This window comes from Bufo gargarizans, chromosome 7 (genome assembly GCF_014858855.1).
Source record: "Bufo gargarizans isolate SCDJY-AF-19 chromosome 7, ASM1485885v1, whole genome shotgun sequence".
NCBI lineage: Eukaryota > Metazoa > Chordata > Amphibia > Anura > Bufonidae > Bufo > Bufo gargarizans.
The window spans coordinates 52,557,317-52,571,984 of NC_058086.1; the positions used below are offsets into that span (position 1 = coordinate 52,557,317).

At 45.4% G+C, this 14,668-nt stretch overlaps 1 protein-coding gene across 3 annotated transcripts in view; it reads left to right on the top strand.

Moving 5' to 3' along the window:
* The window catches only part of PTCH2 (patched 2), a 29,933-nt gene extending 21,135 nt beyond the window's left edge, over positions 1 to 8,798 (top strand). For all 3 annotated transcript variants that reach the window (XM_044300939.1, XM_044300938.1, XM_044300937.1), the window contains 18 exons: positions 13 to 134; positions 220 to 367; positions 672 to 803; positions 884 to 1,039; positions 1,136 to 1,228; positions 1,325 to 1,450; positions 1,886 to 2,004; positions 2,250 to 2,655; positions 2,735 to 3,047; positions 3,256 to 3,398; positions 3,488 to 3,668; positions 3,825 to 4,105; positions 4,195 to 4,332; positions 4,416 to 4,558; positions 5,886 to 5,985; positions 6,073 to 6,348; positions 6,833 to 7,279; positions 7,403 to 8,798. In XM_044300939.1, coding sequence (XP_044156874.1) covers positions 13 to 134; positions 220 to 367; positions 672 to 803; positions 884 to 1,039; positions 1,136 to 1,228; positions 1,325 to 1,450; positions 1,886 to 2,004; positions 2,250 to 2,655; positions 2,735 to 3,047; positions 3,256 to 3,398; positions 3,488 to 3,668; positions 3,825 to 4,105; positions 4,195 to 4,332; positions 4,416 to 4,558; positions 5,886 to 5,985; positions 6,073 to 6,348; positions 6,833 to 7,279 — 3,324 coding nt within the window. In that variant the 3' untranslated portion in view covers positions 7,403 to 8,798. The remainder of the gene's footprint in view (positions 1 to 12; positions 135 to 219; positions 368 to 671; positions 804 to 883; positions 1,040 to 1,135; positions 1,229 to 1,324; positions 1,451 to 1,885; positions 2,005 to 2,249; positions 2,656 to 2,734; positions 3,048 to 3,255; positions 3,399 to 3,487; positions 3,669 to 3,824; positions 4,106 to 4,194; positions 4,333 to 4,415; positions 4,559 to 5,885; positions 5,986 to 6,072; positions 6,349 to 6,832; positions 7,280 to 7,402) is intronic.
* Positions 8,799 to 14,668: the final 5,870 nt, after the last annotated feature.

Genomic DNA, 14,668 nt, shown 5'->3' on the forward strand with positions numbered 1-14,668 from the left:
ACTCCATCGCAGATCCCAGACATTGTCGCTACACTTCAGAATGGCTGCCACGGCTTTTCCAAGAAGTTTATGTTCTGGCAGAAGGAGCTGATTTTGGGCGGGATGTCGAAAGGAAGCCTGGGAGAACTGAAGAGGTAAAGAGCTTCTCCTGTGTCCTGGGCCTGTTCATGTCTGCAGCCTGGCCGTCCTCGGCGCTGACATTGCTTCTCCTTCTCATAGAGCTGAAGCCCTGCAGACCATGTACCTCCTGATGAGTCCAGGGCAGCTGTACGAACACTTCAAAGACGACTATGAAATCCATGACATCAACTGGAATGAGGAGAAGGCAGCTGCCATCTTGGAGTCATGGCAGCGAAAGTTTGTGGAGGTTTGTGACTTATACCTAATGAACTTGTGGATGGGATACAGCAGGTCATATTCACTGAGGGGTCAACGAAGGGGGTAGGTTGACCTGGAGGAGCTGCCAGGTGACCTCAGCCAACCTATAACCCCCTCCCCCAGCATCTGCAGTCATCAGTCTTTTCTTTAGAGGGGGGGTTTGTTTGGTGGGAAGGATAAGATAACAAGGAGGGGAGACATTCCAGTCATCTGTATTATGCACCCTATAGACTGGCACTCGGGTCCTGCCATCTCTGGACTGGTATTGATAACCATATGTTGTCTGTTCACAGCAAGCTCAGCAGTCGGTCCCGCAGAACGCATCGCAGGACATCCACGCCTTCTCCACCACCACCCTGAATGATATCATGAAGTCTTTCTCTGACGTCAGTGCCATCCGCGTGGCCGGCGGATACCTGCTAATGGTACGGATTGATGCTCACATGCAAAGCCATTGATATTTGTCCATAGGGAACCTGGTGCAGTAAATCCTCTCTCCCCACAGCTGGCCTATGCCTGTGTCACCATGCTGCGCTGGGATTGTTCCAAGTCTCAAGGAGCTGTGGGCCTGGCTGGAGTCCTTCTTGTGGCCCTCTCCGTGGCATCAGGGCTGGGACTTTGCTCCCTTCTTGGCATCTCCTTCAATGCTGCAACAACCCAGGTAACGGCTCAAGACTAAACCACTTCTTCTGAACGCTCGTGCCCGGCCCACTGAACGCACCTCACAACCTTATACAACTTGTCTCTTCTTCTAAAGGTCCTGCCATTTCTGGCACTGGGTATAGGTGTGGATGACATGTTCCTGCTGGCACACGCCTTCACAGAGACCAGCCTGAGTACCCCTTTAAAGGTGAGTTCCCACTTTTACCTTGATGAAATAGCCTCCACAGTATAGACCCCCCCATGACACTTCCTCATATGTACGTTTTCTTTTTCATTGTGGCAGGAAAGGACAGGCGAATGCCTGAGACGCACGGGTACGAGTGTGGCGCTGACTTCTATCAATAATATGATTGCTTTTTTCATGGCGGCTTTGGTTCCGATCCCAGCTCTGCGGGCATTCTCGCTGCAGGTAATACTACCCACCGTACACAGACAGAATCCCACATGGTGGCTCCTTTATGTCCAGGAGGGGGTCTGTCAGTCTCTGCACTTCAGTTCCAGTGACCCTGGAGGGTAGTGAAAGGAGACACCGCATCAGAGGTCTCTAATGGGAATTGTCCAGGCTGCTCAGGTGAAAGGTGACATCAGTACAAAGGCCTCGGCTACATTAAGATGTCCCTTCCCTGGGGGCTATCGGGGGAGAGGCTGGATCATCCGCTCAGCTTTCTGGGTGGTCTGTGAGATAAGGGTGGACTGGAGACCACAGGATGTTTCCATCTAATTATATACAACCTCAAGTATGGAATGTGAACTGAAGAGACCTTACATAAGTGATGAGACGCTCTCCTCTGAGGAGTCTGCCCCTCACTGATATCCACAATAACTCGCATTTTCTCCATTTCAGGCTGCTATTGTGGTCGTATTCAATTTTGCGATGGTTTTGCTAATATTTCCCGCCATTTTGAGCTTGGATCTACAGCGTAGAGAGGATCAGCGGCTGGATATTCTCTGCTGCTTCTACAGGTAATTAATATGGAAGCTCCCTGTGTAATAGGATTGTGTTAGGTGTCAGGATGTTACGGATCTGGCGTTCTACAGAACCAATTACAGACACCACACACGTAATACAAAAACATCTTTATTGTGTCTGATATAAAGACATACATCACACAAATGATAAAAGGTGCTGAAAGCGTGATCTGGCGTTCTTCTTAATAATTCAGCTCCTGGTGATCTGGGTAAATCTAACCCCTGCCTCTTGTTTGCAGCCCCTGCTCCTCCAGAGTGATCCAGATTCAACCTCAAGAAATGCCTGATGCCAATGACAATCACACCTACCATCCCTCATCTTATGGGAACCCCACCATCACTACCAGCACCCATATCACCACCACCGTCCAGGCCTTCACCCAGTGTGATTCATCTGGGCACCACGTGGTCACCATCTTACCACCAACCTCCCAAATCTCCACCTCGCCCTCTGTCATTGTCCCCACTGTGGACCCCTTGGGGTCTCAGGTCTTCAGCCCCTCCAGCTCCACCCGGGATTTGTTGTCTCAGGTGAATGAAACCAAAGGCAGGCGTGAGTGCGTCCCTCTTCCCTTCCTGAAGTGGAGCCTGGCGGACTTTGCCCGTGAGAAGTACGCCCCTTTACTGCTGAAGCCAGAGATGAAGGTGAGTTCCGTGGCTGAGAGATAATTCAGTGTCAGGATCGGATCTTCTTGTACTGATTCCTGCAGCTTTCCTTTCTCAGGGGATCGTGGTCGCTCTCTTCATGGCTCTTTTAGGCCTCGGCTTGTATGGAACCACCATGGTTCATGACGGACTCTACCTGACGGACATCGTTCCTCGAGAGACCAAGGAGTACAACTTCATCTCCGCTCAGTTCAAATATTTCTCCTTCTACAACATGTTCATCGTCACAAAGGGAGGCTTCGACTACCCCAAGGCTCAGACCTCTTTGTACCAGCTCCACGAGTCCTTCGGCTCAGTCAAGTTCGTTGTCCGAGAGAAGGGAAGAGACTTACCCAAAATGTGGCTGCATTATTTCCAGGACTGGCTGAGAGGTGAGGCCCGAATTGATGTACTGGTACCTTGTGCGTTAGAAATGCGAGCTCATGAGCCCCCCCAGGAGAGTGCATGGTATTACGACCATACCGCCTGGAGATGTCCTGTGATCAGGGTCATCACTTTGTATTCAGGGGGTCTTTTTATTAGGTACATTGTAGATACAGAATATTTATAACCAAATACATTTTCTATTTTTGCCGGCAGGCCTCCAGGATTCTTTTGACAAGGACTGGCATTCTGGTCGCATCACGCAGGATAATTACAGGAACGGTACAGAGGACGGCATCCTGGCTTATAAGCTCCTCATCCAGACGGGGAGCAAGAAGGATCCCTTTAATTTCGACCAGGTAGATCCTTATCCTGATGAGGGCTGAGAATGTCAGAGACTTGTGAGTTCATGTCATCATAACACTTTGTATTTTCTTCTTCTGCACAGCTGATTAGTCGCCGACTAGTGGATGAGAATGGCCTGATTGCTCAGGATGTTTTTTATATCTACCTGACCGTGTGGGTGAGCAACGATCCCCTGGGCTATGCTGCCTCACAGGCCAATTTTTACCCTCAGCCTCCGGAATGGATCCACGATCGATATGACACCACTGGGGAGAATCTGAGAAGTGAGTTTATATTCGGGTCAATGCACTAGGAACCAGCAGCATCACTGAGGCGAGAGGCATGCAGTGCCTCTTTCTCCAGTGTCTCTGCTCTGTGAGATAGATTGTACCCATCGTTCTTGTGAAAATGAACATATCCTTTTCCCTCTTTCCTCCCAGTCCCGGCTGCAGAACCCATTGAATTTGCCCAGTTTCCCTTCTACCTGAACGGTCTTCGCCAGACATCAGATTTTATTGAAGCCATTGAGAGCGTGCGCTCAGTCTGCAAGGAGTTTGCTGAGCAGGGGGTGTACAGCTACCCCAGTGGCTACCCCTTCCTCTTCTGGGAGCAGTACATTGGCCTGCGTCACTGGTTCCTCCTGGCCATCAGCATCGTTCTGGCGTGTACATTTTTGGTGTGCGCCCTTCTCCTGCTCAATCCATGGACAGCTGGAATCATTGTAAGAGCCCATAAAATGCTAACGATCAGTCAGATCTAGGCGGGAGGCACCAGCACCTCAGTACTAACCTGCTCCTATTTGTGCCCTAGGTTTTCATCTTGGCTATGATGACGGTGGAGTTGTTTGGCATTATGGGGTTGATCGGTATCAAGCTGAGCGCCATCCCTGTGGTGATCCTCATCGCCTCTGTTGGGATTGGAGTAGAGTTCACTGTTCATGTGGCTTTGGTAAGTCGATCGTTTAACCATTTGTGGTACCTTGTTTTAACAAGTATTTCCAGGAATTAATTCTGTTTTTATGTTGCCTACAGGGATTTCTCACTGCCATTGGTGACCGGAACCAGCGCTCTGTAATTGCCCTAGAACACATGTTTGCCCCCGTTCTGGATGGAGCCATATCCACTCTTCTTGGGGTGCTGATGCTGGCGGGATCTGAGTTTGACTTTATTCTAAGGTACAGCTTGTGTGTTCTGTGTCTTGTGGGGTCATTGGTGTCCTTTAGGCCTCATTCACACACTGCGTCTGGTATAACATTTTAACCTCATTCAAAGGAGTGAGACTGAGCTGCAATACTAGACACGGCCTATAGACCAAGGTGGCGCTGTCCCTGGAAAACAAACAACTTTTTAATTAAATTTGACACACAAAAAAAAAAAAAAAGTTAAAGTTTCTTAGAGTGAATTCTCCTGGGCTGGAGTTGTTGCTGAACTTTCTGCAGCTGTCTTGTCCATCATAATGGGTCTTGACGATTTCTGCCGCGTGTGAATTCGTCCTGAGAATGCAGTCTTGTCCATCTCTGTTTATTAAAAAGGGAAATACACCCAGAGGAAAGCCTCCGCATGTGACCCTGGAGACCTCGGGGTGTCTGCATTTTTGCAGCTCATTCATGTATTGAATGTTCAGCAGTCATGAAGTGGTTAAATTAAATATTTGAACTACGCGGTTTGACGTAGTTTGGATTTGGGGGGGGGGGGGGGCTGAGCTGGCGCAAGATTACAGCCTGTGTGCCTCAAAGACGCTGGGTCTGAATCTCATCCAAAAGCCTGGGCCGACCTGGGAGGTCTTGTTTAGAAGAGCAGGGAGGAGGGAGACGGAGCAAGTCCTGACGGATCAGGAAATAGCAGAGCGATCCCTCATGTAAACAGACGGCCTGCGCACAGTGTGGGATAAACAGCTGAAGCCGTTCACAGATCTGCCCCCCCCCCCCCCCCCTCCCCTCCTAAACTACTGCACCCAACATAAACATCACATCCACTTCTAAGAACTCTGCTGATTCACATCTTGGAACAGAGGCCCCTTAACCCTTCCTCCACCACATGCCTAGAAGGGGGTCATGCGGTGCTGGCGACACGCTCCACCATGAGGACCTCCAGGGTTTCATTTAATCCCTGCAGAGGTAAAGCCTCCACTGAGGGCCGGACAGTCCTTGTTCTTGGCATGGGGACAGGTGACCCAGTTCTGCTCACGTCAAGCCTCCAGTTTTATTCTGTGCCAAGGACGCTCGTCTTTGCATGGATCCTGCGCTCTCGCACTGTGTGTGACACTCCCCCCCCCCCCTCCCCCTGTGGGTTAGAATGGATAGGGGGGAGGGAGAGTGCAGGAAGCGGGGGCACCCCCACTGACAGGAGAGGAATCCCCAGGGAAGCTGCTCTCCTAGCATTCTGGCTAGGATTGAGTAGCCAGTACAACATGCTGGGAGTTGTAGTTCAGATATATCTGTGACGTTAGAAGTGCATCTAATTCCTGCGGATCCTCCTGATCGTCTCCTCTCTTCTCTGCAGGTATTTTTTCGCTGTGCTCACTATTCTCACCATCCTGGGGCTGCTGAACGGGCTGGTCCTGCTCCCTGTGCTGCTGTCGCTTATCGGACCCCCGGCTGAAGTGAGTCATGTGATCAGGTTGCCACAAATGTGACATTTTTACACGTATCAGAATGTCAAGCTTATGCCGCTTGTATTACTCTTATAGGTGACTCCTGCGGACAATAGTAACCGCCTCCCGACACCAACCCCAGAGCCGCCACATCTCAACCACCATACCTTCTACATGCAGCACAAAGCCGGAGAGCGAGGGGGCTTCAGTGACCCCGAGGACTCCTCGGAATATTACTCTGAGACCACCGCCACCTCAGGGGTGGAGGAGGATGATCCCCATCTCTATGAGCGAAGCCCATATATCATCCCCCCAAAGCCATCACACATCCTGCTGGAAGCCAGCAAGAGCCCCTCGTACCCCAAAATCATGGTGAGTTATCTAGAGGCTAAGGCGGTCATTTACTAAGTGGTCCGATACACTTTTTGGTGTAAAAAATGTGCAATACCCCAAATTGTGTTTGTTTGTTTTAAACCCGTGCAACATAATGATGTTTTTGCACCGTCCTCATCACTTGAGAGAATTTCAGGACCGACAAATCTACCACCTTATAGATTTGCAGTCTCACTCCAGGTGCACGGACTACCGGAGACGTGCCTAATTTATGACGCCTCATCATTAGTAGAATCCTCCAGCAATGCAGAGAGGAAACGTAAAATGCCGGTCTTTGTAAATCACGATTTTCATAAAATACACAGTAATGCACCCAGGCTGCAGTAGAACGCTGCCACCTAGTGGCCAGGCTCCGATGAACCACCTACTACTGATTACCATTTTCTGCTATGACTCATTATGATTTTGTCGCGGGTGGTAAATGGGGTCGGAGGGGTAAATCCGTGTTATTTGTCTGTTACAGCTGGTAAAGCCTTGCAAGGGGAGCCAAGGAGACAATGCAGACAAGACTCCTCCTGCACAGAATATAAAGGACCCTCAGGAGCCTAAAGACTGGAGAAGGTGTCACCAGGGGTCTGCATGGACTAAACAGCCCCCCAATTCCAGGACTCAGTACAGTAGTAGGCCTCAGGGCCACAGAACTACGCCACCAGCCTACTGTACAAAGGTGACAGGCCCCAGCGGCTCCATCACCACCGTGACTGCTACGGCTTCCGTGACCGTCGCAGTGCATCCAAGCTTGCCCGGAGCAGTGAGGGCTTACAGCCACGAGGGTTATGAGGACAGTGATACGGACTGTGCGGAACACAGGCCCAAATGGGCCAGAGGCAAAAACCGCCACCTGGAGGTGTTTGAGCTGGAGGATGTGGAGCAGAACCGAAGCGCAGAGCACTCATCTGCTGTACACTAGGTCAGTATATGGAGGCAGGAGAAGCGCTGCCATCTAGTGGCGCTCAAGGGTACTGCAGTCATCACTGTGCATATTACCACTAGAGCTTCGCAGTTTTAACACTTTCCTTTTATTCTTTTACAGTGGTGTCCGCTCTGAGATGCTGAACTTGTACAGCAGCCCTGACCCCCGCAGAGAAGAACAAGAGATACTAATGATATAATAAGATTAAATCTATAAGTATTAGAGACTGCGAGCGCGCCGTATATTATACGTGGAAATGTCTATTTAATAAGCTGACAATGTACTGTAGAGGCCAGGGAGGAGCAAGACCCCAAACCTCCCCTGCCTCCCCCCTAGTCGCCCCCTGTCTCCTGCAAATCAGACTCGCCAGTTTTGCTGCTATTTGTTAACTCCTTTATTGCTGGAGGCATTTTTTATTTTTTTTGCGCAGTGTTCCTTCACTTCGGGAGAAAGACAACAACAAAAACTAATAATGAGGCACTTTCCTTCCCCGAAATAAAAGTTCTGATCCCTCTGCTCCCAATGTTCCCGCGGAGCGGTCGTTATAGATGACCTGTTATGTCATTTACAGATACATAGGGGGTCTTCTGTCATAGACCGGCATTTTACCCCAATCTTCAATAGCCCCTGCGCTGCCGGAGAATGCGCCAACTTTAAATTTTGGGAAATGACCCCCATTGTTTCTTCCGGCATCTATGCAACTCCTCCCGCGCGGATACATTGTTTCACTGCAATTGGTTAATGTCTCAAAGGTGAATGAAAATATATTTAGGAGCTTTAACGCGGCCAATGTGACCTCTGTAATTAGTGTGGGGCCAGAAAGAGGTAGGAGGTATAAAATGCCTCAATTATGTCGCAAGCTCCAAAAGGCCTTATTTTTATTCGCCAGGCCCTTAAAATGGGCGCAGAGAGTCCGGCACGGTGACCATGAACCCCCTACCTCCAGCAGTATCCACTGTAGCTCCCCCAGAACGTGTAGCACTGCAGATTCTCAATTACTACATGACTAATTAACCTCTGTATTAACGCCTTCACTGCCAGAATGTTGTCCAGCACTGAAGTGGTTAAGCCCCACTTTGTATCTGCTGTGAATGATGGATCGTTATGAATGGCTCTATATAAAGATATAGGATTCTATATAAGTGGCCTGTCCTGTATAGGACATCGTTATATTGGTCCCGCTTCAGGGACTGCGAGTGATTAGTATTCTGGTGTTAATTAATATAATTATTATTATTATTAGCGTGGTGTATATAAGATGTGAATCGGCAGCTTCTCTAACAAATATATATATAAATATTAACCCTCGTGTCACTACCGGAAGCTGCAGGGCGACGCAGCACCGACCGCGCGTCTCCCTGCGGATTCCTGCAGCAGTGACGGGAAGGGTCGGTCTAAGTGTTTGTGTCTGTTCTGTGGACTGAAGCTCGGTACAAGGTGTCGCTGCGCCAAATCTAAATTATTTATATTAAATGGAAACAAAGGTTTATTTTTGTAGATTGTACAGAAGTCGTAGTCGCCGACCGAAGTCTATTTTTAAAGAGTAAAATATATATTATCTATGATTATAATCACCGGCTCCGAGTCTTTCTTCTCATCGTTTGTTCTATCATCTGTAATGTGTGAAATTATCCATAAGGAGCAGTATTATAGCAGTTATATTCTTATACATAGGAGCAGTATTATAGTAGTCATATTCTTGTACATAGAGGCAGTATTATAGCAGTTATATTCTTATACATAGGAGCAGTATTATAGTAGTTATAGTCCTGTACATAGGAGGCAGTATTATAGCAGTTATATTCTTATACATAGGAGCAGTATTATAGTAGTTATATTCCTGTACATAGGGGCAGTATTATAGTAGTTATATTCTTGTACATAGGGAGCAGTATTATAGTAGTTATATTCTTATACATAGGAGCAGTATTATAGTAGTCATATTCTTGTACATAGAGGCAGTATTATAGCAGTTATATTCTTATACATAGGAGCAGTATTATAGTAGTTATAGTCTTGTACATAGGAGGCAGTATTATAGCAGTTATATTCTTATACATAGGAGCAGTATTATAGCAGTTATATTCTTATACATAGGAGCAGTATTATAGTAGTCATATTCTTGTACATAGAGGCAGTATTATAGCAGTTATATTCTTATACATAGGAGCAGTATTATAGTAGTTATAGTCTTGTACATAGGAGGCAGTATTATAGCAGTTATATTCTTATACATAGGAGCAGTATTATAGTAGTTATATTCCTGTACATAGGGGCAGTATTATAGTAGTTATATTCTTGTACATAGGAAGCAGTATTATAGTAGTTATATTCTTGTACATAGAGGCAGTATTATAGCAGTTATATTCTTATACATAGGAGCAGTATTATAGTAGTTATAGTCTTGTACATAGGAGGCAGTATTATAGCAGTTATATTCTTGTACATAGGAGCAGTATTATAGTAGTTATAGTCTTGTACATAGGAGGCAGTATTATAGCAGTTATATTCTTATACATAGGAGCAGTATTATAGTAGTTATATTCCTGTACATAGGGGCAGTATTATAGTAGTTATATTCTTGTACATAGGAAGCAGTATTATAGTAGTTATATTCTTGTACATAGAGGCAGTATTATAGCAGTTATATTCTTATACATAGGAGCAGTATTATAGTAGTTATAGTCTTGTACATAGGAGGCAGTATTATAGCAGTTATATTCTTGTACATAGGAGCAGTATTATAGTAGTTATAGTCTTGTACATAGGAGGCAGTATTATAGCAGTTATATTCTTATACATAGGAGCAGTATTATAGTAGTTATATTCCTGTACATAGGGGCAGTATTATAGTAGTTATATTCTTGTACATAGGGAGCAGTATTATAGTAGTTATATTCTTGTACATAGGAGCAGTATTATAGTAGTTATATTCTTGTATATAGGAGGCAGTATTATAGTAGTTATATTCTTGTACATAGGAGGCAGTATTATAGTAGTTATATTCTTGTACATAGGAGGCAGTATTATAGTAGTTATATTCTTGTACATAGGAGGCAGTATTATAGTAGTTCTATTCTTGTACATAGGAGGCAGTATTATAGCAGTTATATTCTTGTACATAGGAGGCAGTATTATAGTAGTTCTATTCTTGTACATAGGAGCAGTATTATAGTTGTTATAGTCTTGTACATAGGAGCAGTATTATAGCAGTTATATTCCTGTACATAGGAGCAGTATTATAGCAGTTATATTCTTGTACATAGGAGGCAGTATTATAGCAGTTATATTCTAGTACATAGGAGCAGTATTATAGTAGTTATATTCTTGTACATAGGAAGCAGTATTATAGTAGTTATAGTCTTGTACATAGGAGCAGTATTGTAGTAGTTATAGTCTTGTACATAGGAGGCAGTATTATAGTAGTTATATTCTTGTACATAGGAGCAGTATTATAGTAGTTATATTCTAGTACATAGGGGCAGTATTATAGTAGTTATATCCCTGTACATAGGAGCAGTATTATAGTAGTTATATTCTAGTACATAGGGGCAGTATTATAGTAGTTATATCCCTGTACATAGGAGCAGTATTATAGTAGTTATAGTCTTGTACATAGGAGGCAGTATTATAGCAGTTATATTCTTGTACATAGGAGGCAGTATTATAGCAGTTATATTCTAGTACATAGGAGGCAGTATTATAGCAGTTATATTCTAGTACATAGGAGGCAGTATTATAGCAGTTATATTCTAGTACATAGGAGGCAGTATTATAGCAGTTATATTCTAGTACATAGGGGCAGTATTATAGTAGTTATATTCTTGTACACAGGAGGCAGTATTATAGTAGTTATAGTCTTGTATATAGGAGCAGTATTATAGTAGTTATAGTCTTGTACATAGGAGGCAGTATTATAGTAGTTATATTCTAGTACATAGGGGCAGTATTATAGTAGTTATATTCCTGTACATAGGAGCAGTATTATAGTAGTTATATTCTTGTACATAGGAGCAGTATTATAGTAGTTCTATTCCTGTACATAGGAGCAGTATTATGGTTTGGGGTTACATGCGTGCTGCCGGCTGTGGGGAGCTCCAGGTCAGTGAGGGAACCATGAATGCCGCCATGTCCTGTGACATACTGAAGCAGAGCATGATCCCCTCCCTTCTGGGCGCATCCCCCTCCCACCTCCAAGACGACCACTGCCTTGTAAAGAACCTGAGGGTAAAGGTGCTGGACCGGCATGTCTCCAAACTTAAACCTATGGAGCATCTGTGGAGCCTCCTCAGACGGGAGGTGGAGGAGCGCCAGGTCTCTAACATCCACCAGATCTGTGATGTCATCATGGAGGAGGAAGAGGATTCCAGTGGAACCTGTGAAGATCCAGTGATGTCTATGCCCAAGAGAGATAAGGCCACGCTGGGAAATGATGGCGACCACACAGAATACTGACACTTTTGGGCACAATTTGGCCATTGTCACTTAAGGGTTGCATTAATTAAAATGTAATCCTAGGAATTAGTGCTGAGCGAACGTCTGTTTTCAAGTTCAGCGTACAAGGTTGGGGTTATCTAAGAATTCCATTATGGATTCCGCTACCACGGACCATAAGTTATGAACCTTGCACACCGAGCTTGAAACACCAGTTGGCTCATCCCCACTAGGCAGTATAACAAGCTGTGAGAGAGGGGCTGCTGGGATTGTCGAGACTGGATGCAACTGTGACTGCCTAACTATAAACAGCAGTGTACTCATTCACTGACAGCAAGCAGAAAACTTGAATCACAAGTCTATTATAAAGTCGCAGAATGTTTCATGTCTCTTTTGTACATAACGGTCTCTTGGACTCTGAAATCCAGAGTGGTTTTTGATCACATCTGCTGACGCTGTGAGGTATGTGGCCCCTGATCTCCCGGGGTGAGTGTATCTGAGGTGTCTGGCAGCCGCTCGCCCTCTTCCCTCCATAGGTGTACGTGTAATTGGTGGCCCCAGTGCAATCTCTGTCCTGTCTCATCTTTGGCATTGTCTCTGGCGCCTCCCAGTGGTAAATAGCGGAATCTACAGGGTTTATTACCTAGGAAAAGTCCATCTGTGGATCTAACATCTAATAAATTTATAAACGCAGATTAATATGGATATAATCGGATATTAATATAGGTAAAACGGATACCGGCCATGTGTGTTCCGCATTTTGTGGATCTGAAAGTCCTTCCCTATGATAGAAATGCCTATTCAGACAAGACTAGGACATGTTCTGTGTGTGCTCTCCGTATCTCTTGTGGCCCTATTCAAATAAATGGGTCCGCATCCAATCTGAAAAATTGCAGAATGGATGCGGACAGAAAAATCCGGTTGTGTGAATGGGCCCTTAATCTCAACCGCACATAAAAATAATGCTGAATCCTTTGTAATAGGCCTCATGCACACGACCGCTGTGTGCATCCGTGTACGTTGTTCCGTTTTCCGTGATTTTCTGCGGACCCATTGACTTTCAATGGGTCCGTTGAAAACTCGGAAAATGCACCGTTTGTCATCCACGTCCGTGATCCATGTTTCCTGTCCGTCCAAAAAATAGGACCTGTCCTATTTTTTTGACGGACAACGGTTCGCGGACCCATTCAAGTCAATGGGTCCGTGAAAAAACACGGAGGCACACAAGATTGTCATCGGTGTCCGTTTTTTTCCTATCATTTTCAAGGCAAACTTGACTTCGTTTTTTGTTTTTTTTTCACTTTTCTGGTCTGGTGATCCTCCAAAAATCAAGGAAGACACACGGAAGAAAAAACGGACACGGTTTACGGAACAACGCAACCCCGTTTTGCGTACCGTGAAAAAATACTGTCGTGTGCATGAGGCCTTAGTCTTTTTTTTTCCTTTAATTCCAAATCATTTTTCAGATCTCTAGTGAGTAGAAGCTCATTTACATTCAAAGACTCCAAACATGTCCTAACAGGTGAGGGTTTGTTACAATGTGTCAGTGTGGGTTAGAGCTATTAGCCAAGAGTCCAGGCGAGATTTGTGCCGCTGCAATTCCCTGGACTGTAATATGGACAACTAAGGCTACTTTCACACTTCACGTTTTTGCTGGATCCGGCAGGGTTCAGGAAAAACGCTTCCGTTACTGAACTCCGTTGAAAGTCAATGGGGGACGGATCTGTTTTCTATTGTGGCAGAGAAAACGGATCCGTCCCCATTTACTTGCATTGGGGGTCATGACGGATCCATCTTGATCAGTTTCCCAGGACAGGAAGAAAAATACAGCATGTTGCGCTTTGCTCTCCGGTCTGGGAACGCAACTAAACGGAACAGAATGCATTTTTGAGCGCTCCGCTCCGTTCTGTTCAGTTTTGTCCCCAGTGACAATGAATGGGGACAAAACTGAAGCGTTTTTTTTTCCTGTATTGAGCCCCTATGACGGAACTCAAATACCGAAAACTTAAACGCCAGTGTGAAAGTACCCTAGGCCAATTTCCGATTACAGCAGTTTTGATAAATCTCCCCCTTTGTTTCTTGTTATCAATTTAAAATAAAATAAAAAAAACTGAAACATTGTTTCTTTTATGTAAAACAGAAATTATTTATAAACAATTCTGAAACTTCTTCAAACACAAAAAAACATTCTCACAATCAGCGATGTGACAGTACCATATATGAACACTAGAGGTCGATGTTTAGCCCTCCCAGAGGTGGTTAAAGGGGTTCTGCACTTTGTTTAAACTGATGATCTATCCTCTGATCGGCGGGGGTCCTGGGGGTCTGACCCCTGCCGATCAGAAGCTGATGATCTATCCAGAGGATAGATCATCAGTTTAAACAAAGTGCAGAACCCCTTTAGGTATACTATGTAATAAAAACGGAGCATTTACAAAGAGCAGCACAGAGGTTTTCAGGGCTCAATCTGTAGGGATGCGTCAATTTTGACGTAAATTTGTTTTCCCTTAGTCCTAACAGCAGCACAAGTGGGGTATTCGCCCCTGTGAAGCTGGTCAGGACAGGCGGAATTTTTGCTGAATAAAATTCTGCATCCCTAGTAATTAATTAATTAATTAGCTCCCCCCTCCATATATAGGCCGCCCTACACAGGGCTAGTTGCTTTTTAACAAGTAATCCTAATAGCATAGAGGGAGGGATATTTGTGTGCTGCTGTTAGGACTAAGGGAAAACAAATTTACGTCAAAATTGACGCTTCCCTTTCGTCCTAACCAGCAGCACAAGTGGGGAAGTAGCAAGGAACCTCACACAAATCTTGGGAGGGCTAAAGGACTACTACTACTAAGTGGCTTCATTATCCCCCAGGAGTTTAGAGAGCTGACCTATGGACGAGCAGCATCTAGCACGGACCGTCCAAAGGCTGTTCCCTCAGAACGCCTGTTCTCCAGGCGG